General features: G+C 43.0%; 1 protein-coding gene across 3 annotated transcripts in view; it reads right to left on the minus strand.

The window, feature by feature from the left end:
• Window positions 1-2,190: 2,190 nt before the first annotated feature.
• ARHGEF10 (Rho guanine nucleotide exchange factor 10) overlaps window positions 2,191-15,873 on the minus strand; it is a 190,707-nt gene continuing 177,024 nt past the window's right edge. For 2 of the 3 annotated variants that reach the window (XM_075598217.1, XM_075598216.1), the window contains exon 29: window positions 2,191-3,598. In XM_075598217.1, coding sequence (XP_075454332.1) covers window positions 3,072-3,598 — 527 coding nt within the window. In that variant the 3' untranslated portion in view covers window positions 2,191-3,071. Of the gene's footprint in view, window positions 3,599-5,255; window positions 5,386-15,873 lie in introns of those variants that run through there. The other variant, XM_075598218.1, reaches the window with a different exon arrangement.

Here is a 15,873-nt window from a genome sequence, read left to right on the forward strand (position 1 = left end):
TCTGTTGCCAAAGCAGGATATTGAATGGCAGTTAACAGAGGCTCGAGGTGCAATACCACACATCAGCACTTTGCGAATCCTGGTCTGTGTCTCCAAATCTGTCAAGTCTAAGGTAGCATTAATTAGAGATGGGCAAATAGGTAAACATTGTCACATTGTTCATACTTTTTTCTAGCAACATACGATTCATGGAGCAACATTCAAGTTGTGTTTTGACCGTAAAAAAGGTGGGCAAATTACCCTCAAACCGTTGTCATTTTTACTTCGCCCCATCCACTGTGAATGTGTAGATATTTGATTTGCCCGGAAGGTTAACCTTGAAATATGGCGGAGGGGAAGGAGGAGACAGAAACACAACACAAACACAGAGACAAACGTGCACAAAAAGAAGGAGCACACCTGAGAAACCTAGGACATATGCCAATAGGATATACAAAGTATATTTAAATTACTCCTATTAGCATTTATCCCACGAATCTCAGGTGTGCTCCTTTTTAATGCACTGGTGTCTTTCCACGTGTTATTTGAGAGGATATATATAGCACTTTGGACTAGTAAAATAGGCCTCTCTCTCAAACAACTCAAATGTGGGGCAGAGACCGGAGGTATTGCACACAATCAAATGAAGTTAGGTGAATGTCACTTTTTAAAACCAAGTTGCAAATATAAAAGGCTGCGATGAAACAGTCACAGAGGATTTGAATGTCAACAAAAAAATGTGCCTCTCTCAACCGTTCATCGTTCCTCATGACAGATCTGCGCCATATGGAAGAGAACTTTACATGTATGAAGCTTGTTAATCTCGGTGCGTAGTGACGCAATTGCTCTCGAACAGCTCTGTTTTGGTATTGCCATTTTTGATACATATTCCCGTGTGTGTTTTTATCATAATGCTCAATACAAACCGTACCATTCATATAATCAAAGGGGCATTTTTTCAATGAGATTAGACAGCGTTACATAATGTTAAAATGTCAAATCCGTAGTTGTCATTGTTATACCGTTACTTTAATAAAACAAGTGGGAAAAGAAAGAATTGCCGGCGCCAAATCAGTCCTTTAAATAATAATAAATCCGAATAAAGACCAAACCGTCTCTTGCAAAGTACAAAAAGTGTCCTTGAGCAAACAGGCAGTGAAGGGGTCAACGAACGGCTCACACCAAATGATAGTGCAATATGTAAAAAAGAGAAGAAAACAGATAATGGTGCAGTACGCCAAAAAAGTTGACATTAAAACATTAAAAACTCACACATGACAAACATAACACACAATGACAGACAGACACTAGCAAGACTATAATCCTAACAAAAAGCTATTTATTAACATTGAAATACTGGGTTCCGGAGGATACAGCACTTAAGTCCAGAGGGGTAAAATTGAAACCCTACTTACAGGACAGTGGATAGTAAAAGCAGTAAAGCTGAAGATTGCTCAGGTGCTCCTCTCTGATGATAACTGGAGCTCCTTTAGGGATTGCCTCGTGTGGGGGATGGATGTTGAGTCGCACGAAAACCGGAACTTCCGGGTGGATGTGACATCACACGCTGCGGTGTTACTGAAATCGCTGCTCCTCTTCCTCTCCTTTCCCCCCACAGCCTACACAACTGCTGCCAATATCCTCCACAACCAAACAGACAGCTCTAAAAACAGAATAATCTCCCAACGAAGTTTCATGCGCATGGGCGCACTTCTTCAGGGGTGACAGTATCTCAATGTTAATAAATAGCTTTTCGTTAGGATTATAGTCTTGCTAGTGTCTGTCTGTCATTGTTTGTTATGTTTGTCATGTGTGAGTTTTTAATGTTTTAATGTCAACTTTTTTGGCGTACTGCACCATTATCTGTTTTCTTCTCTTTTTTACATATTGCACTATCATTTGGTGTGAGCCGTTCGTTGACCCTTCACTGCCTGTTTGTTCAAGGACACTTTTGGGACTTTGCAAGAGACGGTTTGGTCTTTATTCGGATTTATTATTATTTAAAGGACTGATTTGGCGCCGGCAATTCTTTCTTTTCTCTGTGGTTCATTTTCTGACTGTACAGTCAGTATTTGCCAGGCTGCCTGCAATATTTATTTCAAGTATTGTCATTATTTATATTTTTTTAGCGCTGTTTTGCACCGTCTTTTTTCGTTAAGTTTAATAAAACAAGTGAAACAATCTTGTATCTTCTACAAGGGATTTATAAAAAAAATGTGCTGTATGCAAAGAAATCTGAAAGCAAACACGCTTTATTCTTTTAGATATAGTTTAACATGTGAAATCAAAATGTCTGATTTGGTAATACTTATTTTGTACCATCGTACTACTCTTAAAGTTTACAAATCAGTCAATGCTTTAAGAAACTGCAGTGGAGACAAAAGTTAAATTATTGAAGTAATTTTACAAACATATGAGTATTGAACATTAATGTAAAGAGTCCATAATGATGCACATCAATGAGAGCAAATGTTGTTCCTTATGACAATCTTGCACAGTAAAAAATACAATTATATTTATGTCTAAATGAGTCATTGAAACAGCACATTGTCATTCTGTTTGGTTATATAGCATTTTCCCTGCGTGTGATGTGGTTACAAATGGCTCGTCGTATTCCAAAATGTCTTTTAATATTAGTTTACAGCTGAATAATTATTTGGATCCACTGTACCTGCAAAGAGAAGCTGACATAACTCAGCATATTGCACCAAATACAAACTGATAGGGAAAGCAAGGAAACAGCCAGTGAGTGTTAGATATTATTTGCTTATGGCAAATACTATATACTGTATGGTCCCAACGGAATATAAAAGGGTTATGTGTGGGTGGAAACACACGTTTCTCATGGACTGAGAAGAGAGGAGGTGCTTGCTTAGGAAATTCATATCTAAGAGCTATCCATGTGTTTTGAGAAGAGGTCTAGATCCTAGCCCCTAGGATAAGGCAAACTCTTCCAAACAGATTAGGTTTGTCTGCTTTAGTGCTAATGTAGGAGTTTACATGAGAGGAAAGTCTTGCGACATGAACAAGACTTAAATAACCAACAACCTGGGAGAGTATTAAAGCCCCCCATTTTGATTTATTTGGATCATTTATGTGTGTAACAATGGAATCTGCCAAACCATAGCAGAAGAAACCAGCTCTTCTTGTCGCTGTGGCTTAAGCTTCCTGTTTACTCTTCTGTGACCCTGTCCGCCAGAGATGACTATGACAGAGTCTGCTTTTATCTTTCTGGCCTTGTGTCTTTTGCTGGTATGAAGTGGAATGCTTGGGTCACTCAAAAGGTCATAAATAGTATCTTCTTTTCCAGTGTCCAAGGAATTGGATCCATGAGACAACGTTAGAGAGCCAGAAGAAGAAGAGAAGTCGCTTTTTTGTGCAATGGATCCCATGGAACCTCCGAGCCAAATAGCGCTGTCGTTGTTGTTGCTCGCAGAAGATGAATTTGCTTCCTCATTTTGCTGGACGTGAGCACTATTTTGGTCCTCATGTTTTAAGTCTGAATTAGAGATGTGGCTGCAGCTACTTGGGTTCCTCCTAATTTTCTTGTTTACAGTAGCTGCCATAACGAGGAATTTGACTGCACCGTGGTGTGCATGATACGAAACCATTCCTCTTCCTATAAAAGAACAAAATCAGTTCACATGAGATGGACATATTTAATTAGAAATAAACTTGTTAGCACAATTTAAAACTGACAATGTATAGAAAAAGAATGCAATTTGGGTACCATAAAGACTGGTGAATGATTGAGCTCATACCTTGAATGTAGTGTATTTTTTCCCTCCATCATGTGTCCAAATTTCCCTCACTCTTTTCTACCCTGAAAAACTGATTTAATTTAATTAGACCTAACCCCATGTCGAACTTTTCTTTCCTTCCTATACCACTACTTCCCTCTCATTTGCACTTCTGTTCATTCGTTTCCAGTGCCCTTACAAGCACTCGTTCATTTCTGCAACAAAAAATAAAAATAATAATATGGCCCAGATGAGCCTGGATGGAATAACTGCAGTTATTGCTCAGAGATGGGTGGCAGCGAACTGATCCTCTTCCTCATGTTGTATGACCAGACTTCTCCTCTGACCACAATGTCCCATTTTGAAGAAGTTTGAGGCCCAAATTCACTAAGGAGCATGAAATCAGCAAATATAATGCTACATTAAGTTAAAACAGTTCTCTTTCTCCCCCTTAACTCCCTCCCAAAAGTTGACTTTTTCCTAATCTGAACAAAAGGGTTCTCCAGATAAAAATTGCGCTATGCTCAGCTCCAGGAACCCCCTATTTCCTGAGAAAGTCAGCTTCATATTTGCAGGTGAAATTAAAAAGAAATTCAAGAAGAAGATTGCAGCTTCCTACTGGAAGGATACTACTGCAATGACATCATAGCTTCCTATTGGCTATGGGAGGGAGGCTGACCCAACAGCTATATTGATTTCCATAGGGTACAACATAAGCAGCAAGTGAAAAAGGAACATTTATCTGGAACCAGAGGGTGCCCGAAGTGCAGATTAGCGATTAGAAGAAAAGTGGTTAATGAGAGTAATGTAAATCTGGGATGAATATTATTTTGGCTCTAATTTGCTCATTGAAAATAATGGAGGTAAATAATAAACACCAATAACTGGGATACAACTGTATTAATGTCACATTGTTTGCCTTAATGAATATGGTGTTCATTTTAAAATGGAATATGGATATTTTGAGAACAGCTCGCCAACTCGGCCATGCTGAGGTCTTTTCTCCTGTCTAGGTGTTCCTTAAACTGGATGTCTCTTCTAGGAGAAAAGGGAATGAAGGACAACTAAATGTAGCTAACTGAAACCTTTACAAAGAAGAAAACAAAAACACTCAAGTAATATTAATATTATAATGGTCCATTTTGTTTTGTTCATTGCCTGCAAAGGTAATTATGATGTTAGTTATGATAAACATAAATAGCCAGTGTCCTTCAATCCAGTGTTCCTGGAGAAATATAAATAAGGAAACATTGCTTTAAGGATGACCTGGAAGTCAATCACACCCAGTTAATTTATTTTTGGACTGTACCTTTAAGGAAAGCATTTTTTAATGTATTGCATTGTCAACATGCAATACAAACATTGTTCAACAATGATACAACAGGAACAAGGGGGAGCAAGGGATTAATGAAAAGTCCAGCAATGTAAAAGAAAACGTTAGCACATCCAACCCTTCTAGTAATAGGGGGCTGGAAACAATGGAGGGGGAATGATAAGTGGTAAATACAACTATACTTACACGGCCAAGTGTAAGTACATGGATCGCACGAGGTATCTGTGGTGTCCAGCTTTCCAATGCCCAACCAGGCCGTATGGTGTGCTGATTGCAGGCGAGAGATCTTCTCATGAAGAGGGGCTTCGCTGCATCAAACTTCCCAGTTGCCTCCTGTCGGATGTAGTGAAAAAGTAATGGAGCGAGTGTTTGTAACAAGTCAACACGTTTAATGGTGTGAATAAATAAAAACACTCACATACATAAAACTCCCAATACGGCGCCCGTGGTATGGTCGCGAGCTCCGCCACTGAAGATCTTGCCGCCGCATCCGGAAAGCAAGATGGTGTGATGACTGTATGCGGCTAGGCGCAACCGCTACGGGGGCCTCTGCAGGTCAAAAGAATCCAAACGAAGAGAGCTACGAGTTTAGCCGGTACTCCTGCTTCCTCAGACTCAAAGATAACTGGTATGTGGTCTGTCCACACTATATACCCTTCAATGCTAATTGCAATAGTCCTCACACCTTATGTGGGGGTGGGAAAAAACATTTTTTAAGGAGGTCTCTTCCATAGGACTAGGTTTGCTCCAAACGGATTGCCTAACCATATGTTGGCCTCCTTCCCAGTCGGCCATAAAAATATTGGCATAGCTCGGAGCAAACCTAGTCCCCATTAATGTTCCTCCCAACTAACTTTGGCTTTCTATTTCACTGTAGGCATCATGATCTGTGGTTTGCTCTATTTGAGCTAACCCATTGAAGTGTCATTTTGAGCTTTTTTTACTCTTTTGTTTTATTCACTTGATGTGTTTCCCCCATATTATATTCTTATGTTTAACGTTGTGTGTTATCATGGATTTTTTAGTATGTATTTAAACTAAACTGTATTTTAGGATCAAATGTATCTTGAGCTAGTGTTTTGCCAAAATTATTATTTCTTTTTTGTTTTATCATGTGTATATGCACATTTACCTCTATTTGTTTAAAATTGCATAATATAAATTGTCCACCTTGAAGGTATTTTTAAACTTTATGCATGTGAGATATTTGAGTTCACCACACAGAGTTACCATATTTTTAATGTTAATTACCTGAAATGCTATACGAGTTATCAATGATTGTTTTTCTGACCTTTATCTTATAAGGGTCTCCCTCCTTTTTGAGTAACTGCAAAGGGTATTCGAGAATCTTTAATCTGGATGTATTATGTGTCTGCTTATTACACTTGGCATTTAAATTGCAGCAGGGTTATCAGCCTGCAAAAAACAATTAAGAGTCCTGATTGAGGCTTATTTAGCTTTTCACACCCCAACATAAGGTGTGAGGACTATTGCAATTAGCATTGAAGGGTATATAGTGTGTACAGACCACATACCAGTTATCTTTGAGCCTGAGGAAGCCGGAGTACCGGCGAAACGCGTAGCTCTCTTCGTTTGGATTCCTTTGACCTGCAGAGGCCCCCGTAGCGGTTGCGCCTAGCCGCACACAGTCATCACACCATCTTGCTTTTCGGACGCGGCGGCAAGATCTTCAGTGGCAGAGCTCGCGACCATACCCCGGGCGCCGTATTGGGAGTTTTATGTATGTGAGTTTTTATTTATCCACACCATTAAATGTGTTGACTTGTTACAAACACTCGCTCCATTACTTTTTCACTACATCCGACGGGAGGCAACTGGGAAGTTTGATGCAGCGAAGCCCCTCTTCATGAGAAGATCTCTCGCCTGCAATCAGCACACCATACGGTCCGGTTGGGCATTGGAAGGCTGCACCCCCCCAGATACCTCATGCGATCCATGTACTTACACTTGGCCGTGTAAGTATAGTTGAATTTACCACTTCTCATTCCCCCTCCATTGTTTCCAGCCCCCTATTACTAGGAGGGTTGGATGTGCTAACGTTTTCTTTTACATTGCTGGACTTTTCATTAATCCCTTGTTCCCCCTTGTTCCTGTTGTATCTCTGTTTCCAATGGTCTTGGATAGTCCCTACAGGGGTTGAAGCAGAAGGGATTTCTATCTCTATACTGTAGGTGCCATTCTATCCACCAGAGGCGCCTATCACTTATTTGTTGGTATTATTATCATTATTATTTTTACAATTTATTTTTATATTGCTTTTTCCCTGTCACCTGGGGTCCATTATGGGTCTGACCATACAGTTAGCGCCTAGGCTTCCCTGTGTTACATTGTTCAACAATGGCTGAAGGATAGACTACAGAGTTGTCATAAATTTAACTTTTTCAGATTGGGTTAAAGGTGTGAGTGGAGTACCTCAGTGATCGGTACTGGGACCCCTGCGTTTTAACTTATTTATTAATTAATGACCTTGACAGAGAGAGCAAAGTCTCCATCTTTGCTGATGACACTACATTACATTGTGTAAAGTAGAAAAATCAGAGCAAGGTGTAATTTCTCTCCAGAAGGACTTGTATAGACTGGAAACTTGGGCAGGTAAATGACAGATTAGGTTGAATTCAGATAAATTTAAGGTTATGCATTTGGGAAAGCAGAATAAGCAGCCAATTTACAAATTAAATGGGGATAAATTAGGAGAATCCTTGATGGAAAACTATTTAGCAGTGCTTGTAGACAGCAGGCTTAGTAATATTGCCCAATGTCATGCAGTAGCTGCAAAGGCAAACATGATCTTATCTTGCATTAAACGGGCAATGGATGGAAGGGAAGTAAACATAATTATGCCCCTCTATAAAGCATTAGTAAGACCACACCTTTAATATGGAGTACAATTGTGGGCACCACGCCATAGAAAAGACATTAAGGAACTAGAAAAAGTGCAGAGAAGAACCACCAAATTAATAAAGGGGATGGATAATCTACTTTATGAGGAGAGGCTAGCTAAATTAGATTTGATTACATTAGAAAAAAAAAGAAGAGACATCTAAGAGGAAATATGATAACTATATACACATATATTTGGGGACATTACAAGGGGCTTTCAAAAGAACTATTCATCCCAAGAGCAGTAGAAACGACACTGGGTCATCCCTTAAGGATGGAGGAAAGGAGATTTCACCAGCAACAAAGGAAAAGGTTCTTTACAGTAAGAGCAGTTCAAATGTGGAATTCATTACCCAAGGAGACTGTGATGGCAGATACAATAGATATCTTCAAAATAGGTTGGACATATTTTTTGAAAGGAAAGGTATACAGGGATATACCAATTAAGTGAACATGGGAAGGACGTTGATCCAGGGACTATTCTGATAGCCAATATTTTGAGTCAGGAATTTATTTTTCCCCTTATGAGATATCATTAGATTATATTTCACTGGGGTTTTGTGTTGCCCTTCCTCTGAATCTAAATGTAGCATATGTTGAACTTGATGGACATATGTCTTTTTTCAACTTCATCTAATATATAACTATGCAACAATATTTGCCATTCTGTGATTTGATAGTTTTTCAAATTCAGATCTGAATCTCTTAGGGAGCCTAAAGACACATAGCGGTGGCTGGTCCAGCTAGCTCTCTGCCTACCCTATCATGTAAGTTCTAGTAAGACAAGAACAGTGACAGGCTATTCTATGGGGTTTTCCCCCTCCTCATGCTGACTTCCTGAGAGACCGAAGTGGTGGTGCATGTGCTGGGCCTTCCCTCTTCGAGCTACAGGTTTACCAAATGGTGGGTCGCGACCCGGCACCGGGCCACGAAAGCAAAATGCCGGGTCGCGGCATAAATTCGTCGGCGGGCATGGCCAGGACACAGGGCAGAGCGGTCTCACTTCTGCTAGGCTCCGTGAACTAGTGTACCAATCAGAGCCAAAAAAGAAAAAACAAAACTAAAAATCTGCAGCCCACACAATAGAGGGGGAGAGGGCACTGTCGGAGGGAGAGAATTCTAAGCCTGCACGACAGCATGAATCCACGGCTACCTCCCCCGACCACACAGGAGACCTAAGATGGCCGCGGCCCATGCGGGGGCTGTAGAGGAGGAAGAACTTGCTCGGCTGGACGGGAGAGGTGAGCGAACCGCTGGGACTACCCACGAGCTGAACGTTAGCCCCCTGAATACCGACGGCCCTAGGAGGAAACGCCGATTTGGCGATCGGGCACTGGTATAGCGGTGAGGTAGAGCGGGCAACGCATACCGAGGCAAAGATGGCCTCCGAGGCCGCGCAACAATTCTAGCTAGGAGCCCAACCCATCTCCCGCGTACCGCTCACCGACCTGGTCTGTAGGGAACCCTGGAGACAGTCAGAAGGAGCAAGCGATCGGAGAGGCTGTGCCGCCCCCCTCTCCTGTGGAGCCACGGACGAAAGGACACCTGAAGGCCCAGATACTGTGGCAAGGTTAGTCGGGTGGCAGAGGGGGAGAAAGAAGAACCTAATTAAAAGGCAAAAAGGAGCAGGGCCACTGGATTGAGCCATTAAAAGGGGGGAGACCCAGGTCTGGGTGATGAAAGCCCTATGAAAAACAAGAAAGAGCCCACTCTCTCTAATTAAATAAAGAAAAGCAACCCCCACAAACTAAACAAGCAAATTAATTAGTAGCAGATTAAAAAGAAATATATCAGCTAGCAGCCCTCTCTGACCTTCACACCCAACTGTATGGACATTCATATTTGTTTTATTTTACGTATAGGCGATACAATTTTTAGTGGGTCACGAAGGAGAAGTATAAAAATAACCGGGCCACGGGGAAAAAAAAGTTTGGGAAACGCTGAACTAAAGCATTCGCTGTAGCAACATCGCAGTGGCTGCTACAATAAAGATCATCCTCATTTATACTTCTAGCTCCGCGGCAGTCTGTGTGGAGGGAGTATTATGAGTAAGGACTGTCATAGCGGGGACCGCCTTCAGCCTTGCTGAAGCCAACTATGTCTGGAGGCGCTGTCACCAAGAAGAAGAACCAGAGGAATCCCTAAAAGTTTGCCTGTCTTCCCCCACATCATCGCGGCTACCTCAGATCTCCTGTGCCAAACAGGCAACCAGCACTACACCTAGCAATAGCCATGACTATATCTCCCAGAGGGGGAGGGGGGACATGTGCTACACACATTTAGATAGACTCCACAATATGCCTTCAATGGCCCTGTCCACTAAGTCCATGTGAACAGGGTTAACAGCACGAGGAAACAAAACCACTTAAAAGACCACCTTGAGTTCATCAGCTCCTCCTCCCCTGCATGTCTGCCCTGAGGTACTGTGTGCTATGCTGCGGTTTCATTCTACCAAAGAATCTCTGGGACATAGCACCAGTCGCCCCAAAGGCATCAGTCAAAGGGTGTCGCCGTTTGCTGCTGTTATAGTTGCTCAATTATTGGGTTGGATAATGTATTTCAGATGCATATTGAAATATTTCCATCTTCACACATTAACCGTCTCTCACAGCTCTACCTCCTTCTACTCCCACTTCTTCCCAACACCAACTCCTTCAATATACAAGCAGCTACCAGAAACACACCAACCTGCTCATGCCCCTGTACCCAATGCTTCCACTTACCCCTTCCTCATAGATTGCAAGCTGCTTGAGGCAGGGCCCTCCTTACCTACAGTAACAATGTATGTTTGTTTCTTACTTTTTTCATCCTCCAACCCTATTGTACAGCGCTACAGAATATGTTGGGTCATTATAAATATATAAAAAGAATTGTGAAACAATATTTAAAAAAAAGTGAGTTAAGATGTCGCATGACTGAGTGCTTCAACTTCATTACAACTCTGTTGTCAATTGGGACGGCACCTTTAATATGGCTTCTGCAATGAGATGATCAAATATGTAGAAATATATTATCAACACAAGTGCTGTAGGAGGTGAATATTTGCTTTGCTTTCAATGTAATCATTTCACATGACTATCGGTGGTCATAAAAGCTTTATCTTGGCCCTTGAGAATGGAAAATGTGTGGCAGGGCCATCAAAAGCAGATTTTTGTAAACGATAAATGTGTTCTCTCTGTCTCACTTTATCAAGAAAAATAAAAGCAGCTTGATGGAGCTGAAAACCAAAGCAAAACAATGACATACTGTAAAACTAGCAAGATCATCATGTTTTCATGTTCTAAGTTGCAAGACAAATAAAGAAGTTGGTGAGAGATTCCGTTAACTTGGCAGCATCATCTCTTCATATCTCAAAGAATAAACAGTGAGTCTGTGTTTCACAGTTTCACCCACATCAAAAAGCATAGGGAGGCACAGTTGTGTGGATTAAACAACCAGCATGCAGTGCAACAGATCTGCAATGCAAAGAACAGATTGCTAAATCTCTTCACTGCAAAGCTATGCAGGCCTCTTTGGAAGGACAGAAATTCATATATGTTCAGATTATAGGACGTTTGTATTATGTAAGTCAGGCCTTTAAAATATATATATATATATGTAACATGGTCTGTATCTTTTGGCCTCTCTCTCCTTCCTGTCATGTAACTCCTAGTAGTCTAGGCTGTGACAGGTTAATCTGTGTTTTTGACCCCCCTCATTCCCCTCTTATGAGTGACAGAAGTATGGTGGTGACTCATGGCCGGGGTAAGTATAGACCATGAGCCGTCCCTTCTGGTTCCTCCTGAGAGGGAGTGTCAATTTAGTCAGTCCTGGTCTGGAGGAGTAAGAGAGCAGTAGAGCTGTGAGTTTCTCCCATCACGGGATGAGCATGCTCACCCCCAGCCCCTGGGGCAACATCTGATTTAACCCACAGATGCCCTGTAAGATCAAGGGCAAGCAGCATCCAGAGGCCTGGAACCTCTGAGACTCTGCACCGCTGTATGGAACCATCTGCAGTGAATGCCTGCCAATAAAGACCCTTGTTCATTATACTCCTGCCTAAGTGTCAGTCCTTGGGCAGCAGGCAAGACGTGTGCAATAGTGGGGGCTGATCTCTGGACACCCTGAAGCCCACTACGGCTGGGGGCACTAACCACCAAGAGGAGAACTACAGAGAAAGAACCAAAGCCTGTCCTGATCTCCATACCAACGCAGATCCAACTCGGATCTCCTGACCCTAACAGGTATCCGCCCCACACAACAGGTAGCAGAAGCTGTGCATCTCCCACTGGGGGGGGGGGGGGGGTGTTACAGTGCTACATATATAATATATATATATATATATATATATATATAATATATATATATATATACATACATACATATAAACACACATATATATATATATATATATATGTGTGTTTATATGTATGTATGTATATATATATATATATATATATTATATATATATATATATATATATATATATTATATATATATGTAGCACTGTAACACCCTCCCCCCCCCCCCCAGTGGGAGATGCACAGCTTCTGCTACCTGTTGTGTGGGGCGGATACCTGTTAGGGTCAGGAGAGCCGAGTTGGATCTGCGTTGGTATGGAGATCAGGACAGGCTTTGGTTCTTTCTCTGTAGTTCTCCTCTTGGTGGTTAGTGCCCCCAGCCGTAGTGGGCTTCAGGGTGTCCAGAGATCAGCCCCCACTATTGCACACGTCTTGCCTGCTGCCCAAGGACTGACACTTAGACAGGAGTATAATGAACACATTATCTTGTGAGCACATTAACATGTCTTAGGCAGGTCTGCAACCCTGTTTTTCGCCATTATCACCTAGCATACAGTGCTTCCACTGCAGCAAGGGATTCTGGGAAACGACATGCAAATGAGCACACAGTGCCACCTTTTGTCTCGTCCATTATTACATGGAGTCCTTAAGCCAATGCTCGCTGTTATATATATATTGAATTTGCTGTGGATGGATGTAGTGCTATATTCAGCATTTAGGAATAGTGTTGCCAGGTGTCCGGTATTTGGTTATTCTGTCCAGTAAAAAAATGAGAGATAATACTGGACATGAATGTGTCCGGTATTACCTCTCTGGACTTAGTAACCTGCCGGCGGGGTTCCTGGAATTGTGGGATTTCCCCCTGAGAAGGGAGAGAGAAGGGCTGCTGCTGCTAGGGGGCTGGGCTGCGTCATCCATCCTGAATGGCTGCTGCTGTGTAATGCAGCCAACCAGGAGGTAGAAGGAGCCTGGGGTCAAAGAGCAGAGGAAAAGCATGGAGCGGAGAGAGGCGAGGCTGTGTCCTGTGTCTATTTGTTCTATTTTGTCCTTGTGTGTGTCCGTGTTTTCTGTGTGTCATGTGGGGGGGATAGTGACAGGGAGGGGGGGATGAGAGAGAAGGATGAAGGGAGGGGGAGTGAGAGGATGAAAGGAGGGGGAGTGAGAGGATGAAAGGAGGGGGAGTGAGAGGATGAAAGGAGGGGGAGTGAGAGGATGAAGGGAGGGAGAGTGAGAGGATGAAAGGAGGGGGAGTGAGAGGATGAAAGGAGGGGGAGTGAGAGGATGAAAGGAGGGGGAGTGAGAGGATGAAAGGAGGGGGAGTGAGAGGATGAAAGGAGGGGGAGTGAGAGGATGAAAGGAGGGGGAGTGAGAGGATGAAGGGAGGGGGAGTGAGAGGATGAAAGGAGGGGGAGTGAGAGGATGAAAGGAGGGGGAGTGAGAGGATGAAAGGAGGGGGAGTGAGAGGATGAAAGGAGGGGGAGTGAGAGGATGAAAGGAGGGGGAGTGAGAGGATGAAATAAGGGGGAGTGAGAGGATGAAAAGAGGGGGAGTGAGAGCATGAAAGGAGGGGGTGTGAGGATGAAGGGAGGGGGTGAGGTTGAGAGGATGAAGGGAGGGGGTGAAGATGAAGGGAGGGGGGTGAGGATGAAGGGAGGGGGTGAGGATGAAAGGAGGGGGGTGAGGATGAAGGGAGGGGGTGAGGATGAAGGGGGGGTGAGAGGATGAAGGGATGGGGGGTGAGAGGATGAGGGGGTGAGAGGAGGAGGGGGATGAGAGGATGAGGAGGGGGTTGAGACGATGAGGAAGGGTGCAACAATCTTGGAATTTGTGGGAGAGACTAGCATTAAGATCAGTATTGCTCGCCATGGGCCTGTATGAATGCAGGTATGTTATTTATAAATGAGCTGACCATTACGTTATTTGTTCTGAATTTTACTCCAATCATGCACCAATTTGCACCATTCTATTTCCTAAAAAAATCCTAGGCAGGGCACTCCCTCCGAAGACGACTCCTCAGATTTTTAACGAAATACAATTTAAATTGGTGCCTACTGTACTTGGAGTGAAATTTAGAAAAAATTACGTAACAGTCATTTATAAATAACATTTTCCCCCCACCAACGATTTTCGCACGCGTCGCACCTGTCACCATTGTGTCCAGTATTTTTTGAGAAGCCCCCTGGCAACCCTATTTAGGAAAGTGTCTGAGGTCCCTCCAGCAGTGAAGGAGTACGGTAGAGAGGTTGCAGAAAATGTTCTGCATTTTTACAGCAATAAGTTAAGTGTACTGAAGCTACGAAGAGGCAATGCAAAGTGTACAGCTTTACAGTGCATCATGATTCACCATGGAAACACCAACTGGGTCTAAAGAAATAGAAGTGTAATATAGAATTGCTCCACTATCGCATAAACACAATTTTCTCAGTGTTACAGTGTTAGAGTAACAATAACATTAAAAGTTCTCGTATGATGTGAAATTTTTTAAATGGCTAACAAAATATTTCTGGTTATGGAAACAGCCAGTATGTGTTTTACTTACTGCTATCCATTTGGAACTATCAGAAGGTGAAACGCACACGCATTAAAAGCTGCAGTTCAAGCTGCCGTTGTAATTTTGTTTTTCCATTCAATATGTGTGTAGCCAGGTATCCCCTGGGCTACAAATTCTCTCCCTAACACGTAAGTCCCGGTACCACGCAGGCAGTGTTAGGGTTAAATCTGCCCGTACTTGCTGCAGTAAACAACTCCATTGAGTGACAGGGGGGTGGGCCTAAGGCCTGTGTACTGCCCTATCAGGGGATCAGACCTAGAACCCTCCCCTGGATACAAAAGGGGATGCAGCTAAAATTCTAGTGTGTTCTGTGCAGAGTTGGAAGTGTGGAGCCAGGGCTCTGGTTCACCTTCCTTCCCCTCCCACAGGGGAGTCGGAACAGCTACCCCATATTCCACCAGGGAATATGGGTGTCAGGAATAGACCTTTGGGGCCTCAAGCCCTGGGGGTTGAGTCCAGGGACAAAGAGAGCAGCAAGCTGCGATGTGATCTTCTGCTGGGTTATGTACAGGGTCCAGTGGGAGTGAGTCTCTTGCTGAGACAGAGTATGCTATGATATGTTGCTGTATACAGTACTGCTAAGAAGAAATAAACATCAAGTTGCTGTTTTATACTCCTGCCTGAGGCTGCAGTTCTTCAGGGAGGAAGTGAGTGTTTTCCACAGGGGACTGCACCTATTCCTATAGGCCCTGTGGGAATGAAGGCACTTTACAGTGAGAAAGAACCACCCAGCACTGAAAGCCTGCCCTGTTAATCCCCAAACACCGGCGGATGCTCTGGACCTTCCTATGAACCAACAGGTAGCACCATCTCCAGGTAATCGCAGTGATTCTCCCTTAGGGTGGGAGAACATGGGTTACATGTGCATCAATACAATCGGCACACTGAGAAGTGATTAGCTAAATTGCAAATCGATCCGTAATCGATCGCTTTGCTCAGGGTTATTTAATTCAGTTCTTGCACAGCATTGTGGGCAACGTAGTGCAGCAATATCATGTGACTTGGCTACTAGATACAATTGGTGCACTGCTAGAGAGAGGGCGGGGCTCAAGAGCCAGAGCCTATCAGAAGGGGAAGGGGCTGTGACTT

The sequence above is a fragment of the Ascaphus truei genome, chromosome 4 (genome assembly GCF_040206685.1).
Source record: "Ascaphus truei isolate aAscTru1 chromosome 4, aAscTru1.hap1, whole genome shotgun sequence".
In the NCBI taxonomy this organism is placed as follows: domain Eukaryota; kingdom Metazoa; phylum Chordata; class Amphibia; order Anura; family Ascaphidae; genus Ascaphus; species Ascaphus truei.